Source organism: Cataglyphis hispanica, chromosome 11 (genome assembly GCF_021464435.1).
Source record: "Cataglyphis hispanica isolate Lineage 1 chromosome 11, ULB_Chis1_1.0, whole genome shotgun sequence".
Lineage (NCBI taxonomy): Eukaryota > Metazoa > Arthropoda > Insecta > Hymenoptera > Formicidae > Cataglyphis > Cataglyphis hispanica.
The window spans coordinates 4,801,436-4,818,124 of record NC_065964.1 but is presented as its reverse complement, the minus strand read 5'-3'; the positions used below and the strand labels follow the sequence as shown (position 1 = coordinate 4,818,124).

General features: G+C 28.6%; 2 protein-coding genes across 4 annotated transcripts in view; one reads left to right on the top strand and one right to left on the bottom strand.

The window, feature by feature from the left end:
* Positions 1-52: 52 nt before the first annotated feature.
* Positions 53-14,733, bottom strand: LOC126853063 (acyl-CoA synthetase short-chain family member 3, mitochondrial). Of its 2 annotated transcripts, XM_050598457.1 has the most exons (13): positions 14,604-14,733; positions 13,997-14,213; positions 6,101-6,266; positions 5,583-5,872; positions 5,154-5,250; positions 4,726-4,934; positions 4,387-4,615; positions 3,775-3,885; positions 3,346-3,545; positions 2,794-2,939; positions 1,994-2,216; positions 1,406-1,581; positions 53-880 (listed from the first exon to the last, which is right to left on the bottom strand). In XM_050598457.1, exons 2-13 carry the CDS (start codon positions 14,109-14,111, stop codon positions 785-787), a joined length of 2,058 nt encoding a protein of 685 aa, XP_050454414.1. In that variant the 5' UTR covers positions 14,112-14,213; positions 14,604-14,733; the 3' UTR covers positions 53-784. The 2 variants fall into 2 exon arrangements, with proteins under 2 accessions (XP_050454414.1, XP_050454415.1); XM_050598458.1 differs by lacking the exons at positions 13,997-14,213; positions 14,604-14,733 and adding an exon at positions 9,346-9,463.
* Positions 2,958-16,689, top strand: part of LOC126853065 (myosuppressin) — a 27,506-nt gene continuing 13,774 nt past the window's right edge. The window contains exon 1 of one of the 2 annotated variants that reach the window (XM_050598460.1): positions 2,958-3,121. The gene's annotated coding sequence lies outside the window, so the exon portion shown is untranslated. Of the gene's footprint in view, positions 3,122-11,707; positions 11,854-16,689 lie in introns of those variants that run through there. The other variant, XM_050598459.1, reaches the window with a different exon arrangement.

The following is a 16,689-nucleotide window of genomic DNA, read 5'->3' as shown; positions in this document are numbered from 1 at the left end:
TATGATTAATATTATTATATAATATTAAAAATAATAATTATTAAAGTGGTGGTAAGAGTTGGAAAAGAAATTTATTGAATAAATCAACAAGATAGTGTTACACAACAATTTATAATTATAAAATTAATATTACAATTATTATTATACTGTTTCTTATTATATTGTCATTAAAAACAAATTTGCAAAAAAATGTGCCCTGATAATTTTAATAGGGACGTGGATGTATATTCGTCATATATATCTCGCAATATGACGGATTTTTTATATTCGAGTCAATGGAATAAAGTATAACACATGTGAGGTTTATAGATATTCAAGCCGCATGCATATTCAAGACGAATACATCGGTGTTTATTTTATTTCTCAATATTTTCTAATTTAAATGAGAGAAAAATATATAATCTTCATTATTTTTAACTTAATAAAATTCCTATTCCCTCACACAGATATATAATAAGACACAAATATATACAAAAAAAAAAACAATACGACACATTAATAGGTGATTAACAAATACTTTTTAAATAAGTATCTCCTAATGAAAAACAATTTCTTAACTTTTGTACAACCGTGCATTTAAGATAATCTCTTTTTATTACTAAAATCATTATATTATCAACACTTATAATAACAAGATAGTGCAATTAGAAAGAACAGACTTGATTGGTGAACATCGCGCGAACATTGCGAACAATCACGCACATTGCGCCGCCTATAATTATTTTCCGCTCAAATAGCGCCGTTAAAGTTTTCTTGTTTAAGAATTCTTTCATAAAAAATGATATTATTGTGGATCCGAAGCCAATTTTGCGTATCCAAGCTTTTGAAGTACCTCCTTCATTTCGCGGAATACTGTTGGATCTTCGATCGTGCTTGGAATCTGAAAATAAAACAAGCGGGATGCTCGTTGCTGATAACGTGAAAGCACCGAAAAAGGTTAGTGACATAAAATAAATCTATTCCCGCGCATAGAATGACGATTAATTCTGAAAATAAAAGTACAATTCAGAAAGAGAGGGAGAAGTATATTAAATTATAATAAAAAAGAGCTATGACAGATATATAATATATTTAGCTCTCGATTGTCTCGATCAAGTTTCGACTATCGAGATATATGCGTCTCTCGAACTGGCGCGAACATTTCGCGTTGAGATTCGAAAAATAGAAGCTCCTATAATAATACTTAAATTCTACCTCGAATTGTTTTGAAATAATAAGATAATAAAGAGCACGATCATACACGAAGAATATATTAAATTATAAAAAAAGAGAGATGGCGGATAATACATTTATCTTTTGATTGTCTCAACCAACATTTCGGGATGCCGTTTCTCGCTCAAAAATTCGGCGAGTACGCCGAAGAGATTCGAAAAGTAGACTCTCTCCTGTAATAATCGAATCCTACCTTGAATGGTTTCGATCGCGCCAATGTAGCAATAGATTTACGGATTAACTTTCCCGAGCGCGTTTTAGGTAACGCGGTAACGGCGGCGGCGACCCGGAAAGACGCGATCGGGCCTATCATGCTTCTCACTCGTGCGACCAGCTCTTGATTTATCTCCTCCTCGTTGCTTATCGCGTCTAAAAAAAAAGTACTTTATTAGAATTTGCCAATCGCGAGATTACATATAACAATAATATATAGCGTAACTTTTTTTTATATCTTTTTTTGATTAAAAAAACTATATATATATATATATATATATATATATATATATATATATATAAATTGGTTTAAATTATTATTGTTTCTATCTTCAAAAGATTTTAGATTGATAAGATTAATATTTTTGAAAAATTATTAAATAGTGAATACAGACTTCTATATATTATATTGGTGTAATATGTAGAAATCTGTGTGAGAGAGATAGCAAATAATTCTTAATATATCAAAACATATACACGCGTAGGAATTCACTTCGAATATTGATTGTTAAAAACAATAAATATTTATTTAAAAAAAAGCCAGTGAATATTTCAGATTATTACGAACCATCTCGTTTAATGTAAAGACATAGCGGTACTTCTCCCTTCGTATGATCCGGTACTCCCACAACTACGGCTTCGACGATATCAGGATGAGCAAGGATAATATCTTCTAGCGCAGCTGTTGATATTCTGTGACCGGCAACATTTATAATGTCATCGTCCCTCGCTGTCACATAAACATAACCGAATTCGTCGATATAGCCAGCATCCATAGTATCATAGTAACCCTGCAATTAAGAAAATTAAAAATTTCGATTTTAACTTTTCTTTGGTAAAAATATCTAGATTTAATTAGATAATTATATACTTATAGATAATTATATAATTAATAATTAATATATTATACAACACACGCGCGCGTTTAAAAATTACAAATGATTAAAATCGCCAAGAAAATTGACTTTATTCAAATCATAATTCAAATTCAGAAAGATCTTACTCCGTAAAAAACATCGATTAAAGTGTAATCAAACATATGAGAAAGAAAGTAAAGCACAATTATTTGAATCCAATATTGAGAGAAAAGAACATAAAAATAAATAATTTTAATAGATATAATTTCGCAACTATATCCTAGCAGCTTTGTTATTTGATTAGTTAGAATTGAGATTTATTTTGTGTGAGTTTGGAATGTTTATCTTTCTTTCTCTCTTTCATATACAAAAGAAATAAATAAACAACAAATTCATTAAGAGAGAGAATATACATATATGTATAATCTATGTTATGTACACACGAAATATGTTTGCTTTATAACGTTATTAATCTAGTTTGTGTATAAAGTATTATTATTAATCTACTTACCGGAAATGTCGAGAAATATATTTCCTTAAATTTTTCGGGTGTTCGATAAAGAGTCGACATAAATCCAGGCGGTAACGGCAATTTTATCGCGATTCGTCCAAGTTCGTGATGTAATGCTTTACTTCCATCTTCGCGCAAAATGTGAACTGCACAATAAAAACTTTACAAGTAATTCGCGAGTATATTCAAGATTTTTTTAAATATGCTTTTTAGATATGTAATTATCGAGACGATCTTGAATTTTTGATTGAATATAAAAAAAGATTTTATATTATAAATTCAGCTTTAAGTGAAAAATTATTACTAATTTTGGAGCAAGGAAAAGAAGGTAAATAATATTTTGAGAATAATACAATATCATAATATAATAAATCAATATCATAATATAATAAATATTATATATGTTATACATATTCTATATTTCTTTATCATATAATTATATAATTCATAATAAATATTATATATGTTATACATATATAATATTTATTATGAATTATATAATTATATGATAAAGAAATTGAATAATGTCGCGCTGAAAATAATTAAACTTACTATCATATCCGGGTATAGGAGGTCCCGTACTGAATTTAGGCAAACTCAGAGAATGACCGTATTCTATACATAATGACGTAATGGGATGTCCAGTCTCTGACTGCCACCAGTGATTTAGAATTGGCACCTTAAATACCTTCTCGGCCCAAATTTTTGTCTCATAATCGCAAAACTCCCCAGCCACAAATATTGCTTTTAAGCTAAAAGCAAAAGATAGTTATTTAATAAAAAAATTATTTCGATGGAAATATACAATTTGCAGCGTGATATATTTTATCTTTTTTTTTTCATAAAATTATTCCGAAAAAATTGACTATACTATCTTTTTTTTTTAGCCACCATATGTAAATCGTGATCGCGTTGTATCATAATTCGGAATAATCAGATATCATAACCGAAGATAATCAAGTTAGATTATTCGAAACTTACGATTTTAACGAATATCCTTTTCCTAATAACGTTTGCGGATCCACTCGCCTTATAACTCGTAAAGCTGTAGGCACGCAAAATAACGCGTTTACGCCATGTTGTTCAATGATTCTATGGAAAAAAAAAACCAAATTTTTATAAATTAATTAAATTATCGATATATAATATCAACATTGGGGAAGTACTATATCATAAAATAAGGAAATTCAGACAAAGAATAAATCGGACACATGTATTTGCGTAGAAAACAATTGAGGGAATTGCATGCGAAAATAGAGGCCGGGTAAGTTTTTTTATAAAATTGACGAAATAAAAAATCAGCTGTAATACAGCTCAAAGCAAACTGTGTGATTTTTATAAAAAATTTATGCAGATTTAACCTTCCACTCAATTTATACAAATTTAATCTTCTTGAACTTATATTAGAGGAATTCAAAAATACTGACATTTTTTTTAATGCATCGCTTTTCGATCCTCTCAAAACTGATCGAATAATAAAGGAAATTTATTTTATCTAAATTCTCTCGCGATTACCAACCCTCACATTTTTTTTCGAGAAATATCATTTTAGTAAATAATATAATATCTGACGTAGACCAATAATCTTCAAACCTGAAATATTGACTAGCATCTGGTGTCCTGTCGGGTTTTCCTTCGTACATTACGCTTGTCGCGCCGTACACGAGAGGACCATAGCAAATATATGAATGTCCAACAACCCATCCCATATCAGAGGCTGCCCACCAAACACTATTTTTATTCATTCCATAAACCACTGATATGGACCAACAGAGCACCACCAGATGACCACCGACTGGCCTTATAATTCCCTTCGGTTGCCCTTATAACAAATACTTTTTATCAAAATCGCGTAATAAAAACATACTAAGCGCGCTTTTTGACATTTAATGTATTTCTAGCCATTAAATATACTTTACTTATGTTTTCTACCTGTAGTTCCCGATGTGTACAATATATACAATGGATCGTTAGCTTCAACCATTACGCATGGATGAGGTTTTGATTTTTTTATTAGCTCATCCCAGTCGAATTGTAACTCTAACAACGGCGCTTCCCATACATTTCTTCTTTGAAATATGATACACTTCGGCTTCGGTGCAGTAATCATATCTATGGCGGCATTTAGCATAGTAGTATAACTGCATTTAAAGATACGCATATTAGAGGAAAAATGTAAAAATGACTTTTTCAAGAGATATGAAAAAATTAAAAAAAAAAAAATTATCTTTCTGTATTCGGTATGTTAAATAAGAAAAAAGTTTGTTGATGTATTTAACATTTTCCAGCTAAAAATTTATTAATAAAATTTATTATAAACTTGCAAAATATAATTCCGATAAATTTATCGAGAAACATACTTAATCACTTTGGATGGTTCCAAGCCGCAACTCGCGGCAATAATAACCTTTGGCTCGGCGTGATTAATCCTAGAAGCCAATTCATTCGCTGCAAAACCTAAAATGTATATATTTTCAAATATAACATGGTAATCATAATATTTATAGCCAATAAGATCTCTTTATTGTCATTAAAATAATACAATGATTCGAAGAAAAAATATTTCTTTCTTTAAAATTGAAAGTATATATGAGGGAATGATTTTCAATCGCATTATTTTATATGTAAAAAGTTTTTTTTTTCCCTCGTTTCTTTACATTTTTCTGTTATATTTTACTATTTTAGCAGAGCTAATTACTATTTTTTATGTCACGAAATAAAAGATTTTACGATATCTATATCCAGAAAATTAATTAACGTCGTTGTACGACCGCGATTATTGTTATTACCTCCGAAAACTATCGAATGAATCGCCCCCAATCTGGCAGTAGCCAGAATCGCGATCACGGTTTCAGGGATGAGCGGCATATAGATGATCACCTTGTCTCCTTTACACACACCTAGCTCGGCTAAAGCGCCCGCCAGCAAAGATGTCTTCACCAAAAGCTCGTTGTACGTCACTTTGCGTATTGACGACGTTTGGGGGCTGTCGTGAATAAGAGCTGTTTTCTCCCCGTTTCCAGCGAGCACATGGCGATCCAACGCGTTGTAACAAGCGTTCAATTCTCCGCCGACAAACCTGCGTTTACAAAGAAAATCTCTCGCGTATACACTGTATTGTTCCGGAATCACCTCCATAACTAAGAATCCGTATTTTTTAATCAATTAAATATTATTTAGAGCCAATAAACTATCTTTGAAGTTTCTTAAGTTTCGCAAAACGAAATATCTATTTTTTAAAAATGTTATATTTTTATTAATTTTATTTTTTAATTAATTATATTGTAATAATCCTATTTTTAAATACCATTTCGTAAAAGGTTCATTAGAATTGTCCAGGACTTTCTGCCAAGGTTTGCTCCAATCGATACAGCTGCCGATCTCGCCCCAAAACTCTTCCGGACACTCCAATGATTTCTTATATGCTTCCTCGTAGGTAGAGCACTCATTTCGACGAGGCGTCATAATGTAATCTTCAAAGGAGATAATAATTAAGCCTTATAAAAAGCCTTATAATGACGTCTTGTCGCGTATAAAGCAAAGGGAGCTACTTTGAGCTTTGACGACGCTTGCAATTTCCGTAATTATCTTTAACTGAATTATATATAAGAAAATTACGTCATATGCCTGTCGAGTTTTACGACACAGATTTTAAGAGCACGGATCTTGATTTAGCTTGGATCCGGATTAATTTCGCGTCGCGAACGTTATTATAAGAATATTATTAGTACATATGAAATATTTAGCGTATTCATAAATTTTCTTATTTAATAAACAAGTGTTCACACGACCGAAACTGGCAATCCACTGCTCGACTACTACATCACGACGCTTCGACCACACGGCCTTGGTCCCCACCAAGCAAAACCAAAATTATTTTAATTGGAATACGAATCAGTCGATTTTGGTATTAAGCACCCACGTTATAACCAAAAAGCAGAAAGAGAAAAATCGAAATGTCAAACCGACACTGCGTCAACCATCATGCCCGGAATACCAAGATCGACTGATTCCTATTCTGGGCATGGTGGTTGACGCAGTGTCGATTTGACATTTCGATTTTTCTCTTTCTGCTTTTTGGTTATAACGTGGGTGCTTAATTCTGTTTGTTTCATTGACTATCATTGTTTGTAGTGTTGTTGTTTTGGTTTTGCTTGGTGGACCGGGGCCGTGTGGTCGAAGCGTCGTGATGTAATAGTTGAGCAGTGGGTTGCCAGTTTGGTCGTGTGAACACCTGTTTATTAATTTATTTACTGACGACATTTTAAAAATTAGACATAATAATTTCTTATTTAAATTATTAGAAATACTATGAATATTTATTTTTATATTATTGCGATCGCTTTTATTAAAAGTTATTACATTATGCGCTCGCGTTAATAATATCTTAAAAATATATAAATTCTTGGGCATTTCTCTCAATCTTTGCATTCTATTTTTTCTATCATCGCCTTTTTTAAAAGAGTTTTTCATTTCCGCTTTTATACTTAAGCTCGGTTGCAGCAATATTGTGGTTTTAACCGAGACTTAAAACTGATTAACTTATAGTCTAAAGTCTAAAACCGAAAGCCAAATAACATTGGTTATTGTTAAAAATGTTTTAAATTTTTATTAAAGTCAAAATAATATTGGTACAATCGGTCTTGTCTTTTATAATCTCTTTGTTTATTATCGGCGCTCTCTTTTTTTGTTTTCTGAAAAACATTACATTGTTTTGTTGATATAAATACATTTGTTGATATGAATAATATGAGATAGCAATACGGAGCTGGTAGTCGCTACCTGCCTCTTTATCCGATATGAATAATTCATTAATCGCGCGGCGCAATCGCGTGCGCGTTACGAGCGGAGAGTTTCCGTAGCAATTTTCTATCTGGATCGCTCTTTTCCTTTAGCCGCGCGCCGTCGCCCACGTGTTTATTTCCGTGTACCGTGAATTACTGGATGTCGCACGGCGCTACCTTAATACCGGCGTATGTATCGGTCGCGCGCGAGAGAAAATCGCAGAGAAACCCCATCGTGGACCACCACTCTTTGTTTCATTCCGTCCCATCTCGTCTCGTCTTCACGTCCCGATTCTTCACGTAACCACGCATTGTCGCGCGACGTTCCTCGCACACATTCCCATGAGACTACCGTGATATTTATCCGTTAGCGGGAAAAAACACATCACGTAATGGGGAACGAGTGAAAATAGGACGCAGAACGTTTGAGTCTTCGGCTTGAACTCTTTAAAATGCGTGTGAATCCTTTTTTTCGCTATTTCTCGTTTAAGAATACAATTTTAAAAAATTTCTTGTCCGTGTATTGTTTAAATGGTAGCAAAAAAAAAATCGAAAAATCGTAGAGACGGTTTAATATCAACCGATATCTTACAAAGGTACACACGGTATATTTTTCGGCGATATGAAATAAATTAATGCAGTTTCTTACAATTTTCAATCATACTTTGTAATCCCATTGTCTCTTCATTTATAGCGTATTAATAACTAGTCGCCGGAAGTGTTTTTAAAAATTAAAAAGAAAATGTTACAATGTAACAAATAATAAATTCGCGCACTAATATCCGCACTTTAGCTTTTATCTACCAGTATTATCACTTAATTTGTACTTTGAACCTATTGCTGTTATCAGCAACAGTGTTCATTTAATGGTGACCAATAATAAACGGTGCAACCTTGATAGTATTTTAAATTAAATATGCTTTTGTTTTAGTAATTTAAAAAATGTCTAACTTTTTGAACACTTTAATTTATTTTCTTAAAATATTTTTTTTTAACTGTACTCTGATTTCATTACGTGTACAATCCCAGACAATACAGAAAAACCAAAAGACATCTTAAAGATGTCTAAAAGATATCTGGGATACTTGGGATATTTCCGTACAAAAAGAGAGACACAAAAGTAGATTACTTAATATACGATAATTACTTCGCAGGACATTTAATATCGTTACGCGTGTAAGTAATGCTTTAGGATGGAGGAATAAAAATCCTTCGAGTACAAATTATACAGAAGGAAGAAAAAAAGAGGTAAAATTATATAAAATATTACTTGCAAAGTTGAAGCAAAAAAGAGATTGCCACAATTTGAATTTTCTAGCGATGAATATTTTACCTTCATGTTCTCGTCTGTAAATATCTCGCGCGAAAGTCCTTTGGGGTTTACGACCGAGGAGTTCTGAGAATGTATCAGGTTGTGTGGCACCTTATTTCAGGAAAATGGAGAGTTACATAACCCGGAAGCAACTTTATTAGAGAAAAGAAACAAGTCATGACAATTGCTAGGCAGAAATGGCGAATAATTATGAGCGGTTCCTTAGATTCAATTGACTCTAATCCTCATTCCACACTTTATGTCTGCTAGAAAGATAAATTTATTGTGTATTTTAAATTCATATTTATATTTAGCCTTGCTGTGCCTAAATATTCCTAGCCCGACACATTCAAGCTCTTATATGAAAAATTAATAAAGCAAATTCATTGCGCGTGACGCGCTATGTATAAACTACTTCCTGGTTTAAGACAGTTTTTGTTTCGTAAATAAGCTTACCGTATATAGATTTATTTTTACACACGTTGAGAATGATAATAATATTAAAACTTTTATTATAAACACTGTATTAGAAAGATGGACGACTTAAATACTAATCTAAACTAAAATAGTTTTTAAACTAAAAACTATGAGACTTTTAGCACAGCTAAGTAGAGACTGATAGCAGTTAATCAGTCGATAGCAGTAGTAAGTTAGTTTAAATTCTTATATATGTATATATGTATATACTTTTTACATACCTGAAAAAAGAAATGCACACACATATATATGCATACATATATACATAAATATACATAATACATATATACATAAAACATATATACATAAATATATATAATTTGTATATTGCCTATATATATATTTATATACGATTTTTTTCCCCGAGTATGTATATGTATATATCAAATCTTAATATATCGATAATAACCGCGATATCCTTAAACTTTTCAATCAATTATGGTGATTAGTCGCTCCCACTAAATCCGATCCACTGCAACTTTTTTAATGTAATTCCATATAAAAACATAATATTTGTATTCCACATAATGATAGATAGCTATTTCGTAATATATCATTTAATACAAAGATAAATAGATTATTATATTTTTAATCTTTTATTTTCAAAGAAAATGCTTGTAACGTTTAGTTATTTCACACATAGAGAGTTTTTAAAATTATTTTATATGTACTACTATATATTCTTGTCAAAACTATATTATCGTTTTAATATTACAATACTTTGATATAATTATTATTTAAAAAATATTTATTAATTATTACATACGAATTTTAATTTGTATTTAAACAGATATTTAATAAAATAATATTTAATAATATATTTAATAAAATAAATTAAATAATTAATTACAAATTGTTTTTTAATATAAAAATTAATATTAAATAATATAATAATAAAATATTTAAAAAGATAATAATTAAAAAAGATTTAATTTTTTATTTAAATAATCTAAATAATAATCAATTGAAAGTTGTGTGAAATATTTAACATTTAATAGAAATATTTCTTCGACGCTCAAAAATTAGAAGTCTAAATTTTCTTGCTAACATAAAGTAAATACCATTCTTATTGCTATATATTGCTATATACGCTTGCATTTTTGACAGCAATTTTGTGATATAATACAAATAAATTAATATACAAAGTAACTAAAGATGCGTAGATTGCAATATTCGCAAATATACACAATTAAATTGAATAATAACAGCAATAGACTCAGAATACTAACAATTAAGTGGAAAAACTGACAGATAAGAGCCAAGGCGCGAATATTGGTATCCAAACTTATTATTTATTATTCTATTAACACATGTGCATTAAAAATGTACGCTTTGATATTGACATTATATTGTAAATAATGTAAATCATTGACGATATACATATGACGATATACGTGTGACGATAGTTTGGACGTTGTCTATATCTAACTATCGCGATGATAGTTCTCAAAGCACGTATTTCGCGTAATTTATTTATTTTAAATAAGAATCAAAGTCAACAAAATACAGGAACTAAAATTATAAATTACCGTTTTATTGCGATTATTGCGCGTGAGGGCAATAATTTTTTCTCTAATGATACTTATTGTTAAAGTCAAATATATTTCAGATTCGATGGCTTATCATTCGATTTCTTATATAATAATGTAAATAATTATATAAATAATTCTAATTGAATGTACAGTAAAATGATAGCGTAGAAATTAACATAACGATAAGCTTCATGACACACATAAATCATTTAATAGATCAATAGGATATATGCTTTAAAATGTTTGTACAAATAATGTCCTATATATTATTGTTTGCACGCGCATAAAAATCATAATATCACTTGACTGTTTGAAGTTGAAAGTTCGTATTCCACGTGCGATCATTTACTATTTCAAGTAAAAATCGAAACAACTAAGATAAAAATTATAAATTATAAAATTCTTTTATAAAAATTGTCTTGTAAAATTATAAAAAATTAAAAATATTATATATATAAAATAATTCCCTTACACTCCTTGATAATAATTATTTATCTAACAATGCTTAAAATTAAATATATTTTGCCGTCAGCGCTTTTTAAGAAATAATAAAATTACTGTTCTAAAATATGAGCATAAGTTAATCATTATAAATTTTCTATATTACAGTTTTTCATTAATTTAATCTCTCGATTTTACGATTCGCGTATTATTATATCTATATATACATATATACATTAACGATATATAGCATTATTGAAAAGGACGCATAATTTTGGTTTCATAAGTATCGAGTGAATCATACTTTTCACATTATTCTCTTGTCGCGATATAATGACGTACGTACACATGTATGATTATTATGTGATTGGAAGTGCCGGGCAAAGTGTCGCGCAATCGTTATATTCGATAATTAACCGTATTTTCACGAATGTAATTGCTATAAGAAAATAGCAAGGGATGAAGAAGAAGTTTGAAAAGGCGTTAGGCGACGGACGAAGCGATGGTGTACAGTGTGAGTAATTTATTAATATTATTTATTACTTATATATATTTTTTGAAACAGGTTGCTAAATTAAATTTATTCCAAAATTAATTATCTTAGGAACAATAACGTAACGTTTTTAAAACACCTTATTTGTAAAAATGTTTACAATTTCGAATATTTATAATAAAGTTTTTTGTTTAAAATATTTTGTCTCTGTAATTATGCAATCTATTGTATTAAATATTTGTTTAAAGAATAAATAAAAAATCGGTTGCACATAATAATTAGTTTTAAAAAATCGATTATCTGGGACATTCCGTTTTATACAAGAGTAGATTCTTTAAATTATAGATGGTTATATTTGTAGTTAATGCGTGTTTTTGTTTTCGTAACAGATAGTCAGGAAGAACAAATAGAAATAAAGAAAAAGAGATAGAAAATGATATGATAAAGCAAGAGGAAAACAGCAGGTGCGCCTGATAATTTAATTTGTGCGATAAGCATTTCCTGCAGATATAAACTCCGTATCTGATGAAATCTGCTGTGATTGGTGTTAATAGAATATTATAAAAAAAAGTCATATAAATTTTATTTTTAAATAAAAGTATAAATTATAAAAAAATGATTTTCAAACTCTTAAGATTTTTCACCAACAATAAATAATTTAAAATAAGTGAAAAAAAAGATGATTAAAATGAAAAACTTTCACGTAAATTTAGAAGGCTTTGTTATTGGTTGGTGTATAATCTTACTTCGTTACTAAAACTTCGAAGGAACAAGGAGAATGTTTACAATTTTACTTTCTTTTTTTAAAAAATAGTAATTAATGAACAGAGTAAAATGCAGAGTTGTGTTAAAGCTAATTCAACAAACTTATTAAAAATTGATGTGCTAATGGTGTATCAATTTATAATAAAAGACGATTGTTTTAATATTGCAGAAATGCAAGACGTAAGAACATCTGCGTATACGCAGTAAACTTAATAAGTATATTACATAAGAAATTCATATTAATTTATATCAAGACCCAATTATTCCATCTGCAATTAAAATATATATCTACCTTTCCAATACAAAAATCTATGTTTTTTTTTGTATATTTTAAGATTATTATATTGTCTGTTGGAACTATGTATATCTATTTATTCAATAATCTCCTTGTTCCATGTACTAAATCAAAGTTTTAGTAATGAAAAGATGTCATACGGCTTATTAACTGCTTTTGGCGCGTTTTTGTATTTTTAAATCATATTTTAAATAATTTAAAAATAATACAAATTTTTTGAACGTTTTGAAGCAATCAAAAAAATTTTTAATAACTGAATAAGATATGAATTTTAATAAAAAGTAAATATTTAAAAAAAAAATAAAATTATTTAAAAACTATTTTTTAAAAATTAAAATATTTTAAAAAATATTTTTAAACATAATATCCTGTTAAGCAGATAAAAATATATAAATAAAATATTTTAACTTCAAGTCGCAAACACGTAGAAAAATATAGTTAATATTTATGTTAATACTTCAAAGTTTTAAATATAAAATTGTTAAATTGAGGAATTAAAATAGATTAATAGTAGCATTTTATGTTTTTTATCATATAAAGTTATTGTGATTATGAAAGATATCTTGATATTTTTATGCCATGTATATATGGTAATAAAATTTTTATATATATAAAATGTGTAAAAAATATTTGAAATATTAATTGCAATTTTTATATCTTTAATTAGCATAATTCGTGTAAAACATTTTCGCATTTAAAATACAAATCTTATATATCTGATAACCTTTTGTACAAAAAAATATTAAATTAATTATTTGTTAAAATTGTAATAATTCTGATAATAATTTCCGTCGTGATAAGTCTAGTATACCAAGAATATTATACAGAATAAATATTAAACAGAATATATATTTAGAATCAAGGATTTTTTCTCCATTAAAATGCAATTAGTTTTTTTTGTATTTTTGAGACATAAAACTTTAAGGATAAAAGTTTTTTGTATTCTTACATGTGCGTATACATACATAGATAATTTGCTCTCTCTTTTGCTTGTGTCTTTCTTATGCTTTTTATAATTTAATATATGTAGGGAATTAAAAATTAAGAAAATTTTTGATCTATGTCAATACATTTAATTTATAGAAGAATATAAAAAATGCATACCATTGCCATCTCCTTTTCGTGTTATTCTCGAACGTGTGATGCATGATTCGAAACATGGTTTTTCAGAATCCTCGGACTGAGCATTCAAGAAATCGGAATTTATCTGATGTAGCATTTCGTAGCTGTTGATCCGCGTAATATTTATAATTTTATAATATGTAGTAATAATAACGTCTCTGTATCCACAAAGTGGGGTCCATCCACGATATCTAAGGAACTAAATTTTAAATATTCTGTAAGTTAGAAATAAGCCAGAAATAATGCTATATCTTAAATGAATAAATTTTTACGAAAAATTTTAATAAACTTTTTAATAAAACATGTCGATTGCAGTGATATAAAATGTTTAAAATTAAAATATCTGTAACATTATATAATATGACGTTATATTCCATCGAAAATTCTTATTAACAATTATTTATAAATAAATAAAAAAATATAATATAATCAAATAAAAAAATTAAAAATTTATATATGTTGCATTATTATATTTTGCACTGCACAATGCTTTGTCTTTTTCACTAAACTTTTTCCATTCGTCACAGATTTCTCTTATTATTATTATTAACTATGTATATTATCATATATGAAGAAAATAAATACGTACTTAGAAATGAATGCACTTGCGGAAAAGAGATGCGTAAAGATGCAAGTATCAAAGAAAACTAAAGTTGTTTCATCAAGATTGAAAGGTAAATAAGTATGTAAAGTTGCGAATCACGTGATGCATATACTTCCTGAGTGAGAACAATAATTCACAGGTCATAGTTTTAATTTTAAGGTGAAAGCTCGAAGTACCATATAAACATTTTTTATTCTTTAAAGACTTTTGTATTCTTTAAATCTCAAACGCATTTTTAATTTACGTAACTTCTAATTTTTTATTTTTGATACTATCTGAATCACGCAAAAATTATTAAAATGTCAAACATGACCTCGTGCGATGACAGTTATTTATACAGTAATGCATGATGAGAGAATCGATCATGAAATAAATGATATAGGATAATAACAATCCATAATTTCGATTTAACTCAATCTTTCCTAAAGTAAATTTTTGACAATAATTTATATAACAAGCCAAATTATAAATTTACTATGAGAATCGAGATTTGTCGACCTTTCCTACAATGTCTGACACGATATGAACTATTATCCGTATATATTGTGTGTAAATGATATGTAAATGTGCAGTGCGCGTTTAACATCTGTATAATACTGTATATATCAGAAAGAAGTAACTATTCCAATATTGTAATTTTTCAGTATTTCGTATATAAGTAAAACGATTCTGAGCATTGTCACTCTAATTTTGATCATTCTTCAAGTATTCTTCTTGTACAATCCTTTGTTGCAAAAAATTTTAACAAATAGAATTCCATTCTCGATTATCACATGTCTAAGAGAGTTATATAAATTTATATGTTTATTTATATTTTAGAGCAAGTAATTCAAGATGGTATTATCACGATCGGAAATAAATTTTTATAATAATATTTAATTAATTATTGTATTATTGATTTTTTTAGAAAAAGAGAACAATTAATTTGTTTATTTGGTTGTTATTAAAATTATTATTATCTAAATAATATCGAGGCATTTTTTCGTTGCAAGATAAGACATTACATTATGTACAACGTCGATGACATAAGCGTCACGTAAGTAACGTAAATGTAAATCGTATAAAGTGTACGCTGCAAAACGAATTCTCGATCAATGGAATAACCAAGTTTTACATGGAACTCGATCTTCCATGAAATCAAATTGCCATGCGGTTTTCTTTACGTGATCGATAAGAGAATGAATGTCGAAGAGTCGAATGTCAATGCATATCTTAACCCACATAACTTAGCTATTTTATTTAAAGCAATTGCTCCTGTACACATAAGGACATTGCTAAAAAACTGGGACAAAAAAAATCGGGACAAAAAAATTCGAAAAAATGACTGTTTGTTGCATAAACAATCGCGTATAGCTTTTGTCCCAAAATTGTTCAAAGGAAGAAATAATATTGAATCCGGAAATAAAATAATCTCTCTGTTTCATCACATAATCAGAAATATATCTTTTATGTTTTACGATCTCTGTATATATATATAATTATTATTATTATTATTTATTAAGAACGAGAAAATACAATTAATCTGTTTATTTATATAATTATTATTAAAATTATTATTATTATTAAAATATCTAAGAAAAATATTGACTCTCTGATTACCATAGAAAATATTGAAATATACAAGATTCGGAGAATATATATATGCGGATATATATTGAGACATTTCTTGCTTAACAGATAACTAAATAAGTCGATAGATATCTCATATAAATTGAATTAATAATGTAAACATTAAAATTAATTCCAATATCCAAGAGAAATATTATTTTAAAATTTTATATTATCTTTCTCTATCAATAGAAGCTATAATACATTTGTTGATGCAACGAATCAGTCACCGCATTTCGAATTGCATTGTGTATCCTCCAGCACTATTATCACTATCATCAGTATTTACATGATATATAGCTAACGCGACATAACAGCGAATTTCGAGCTTACGTGAGAGAAACTGTTGTATAGAGTTTCGCGAAAAATCCTTAATCGTTTCGCTTCGCATTGCACCTGACGCCTTCGCTGAAACGCAAATCTGGGATAGAATCGTGTCAATGAAATTTCTACTAATCGATAC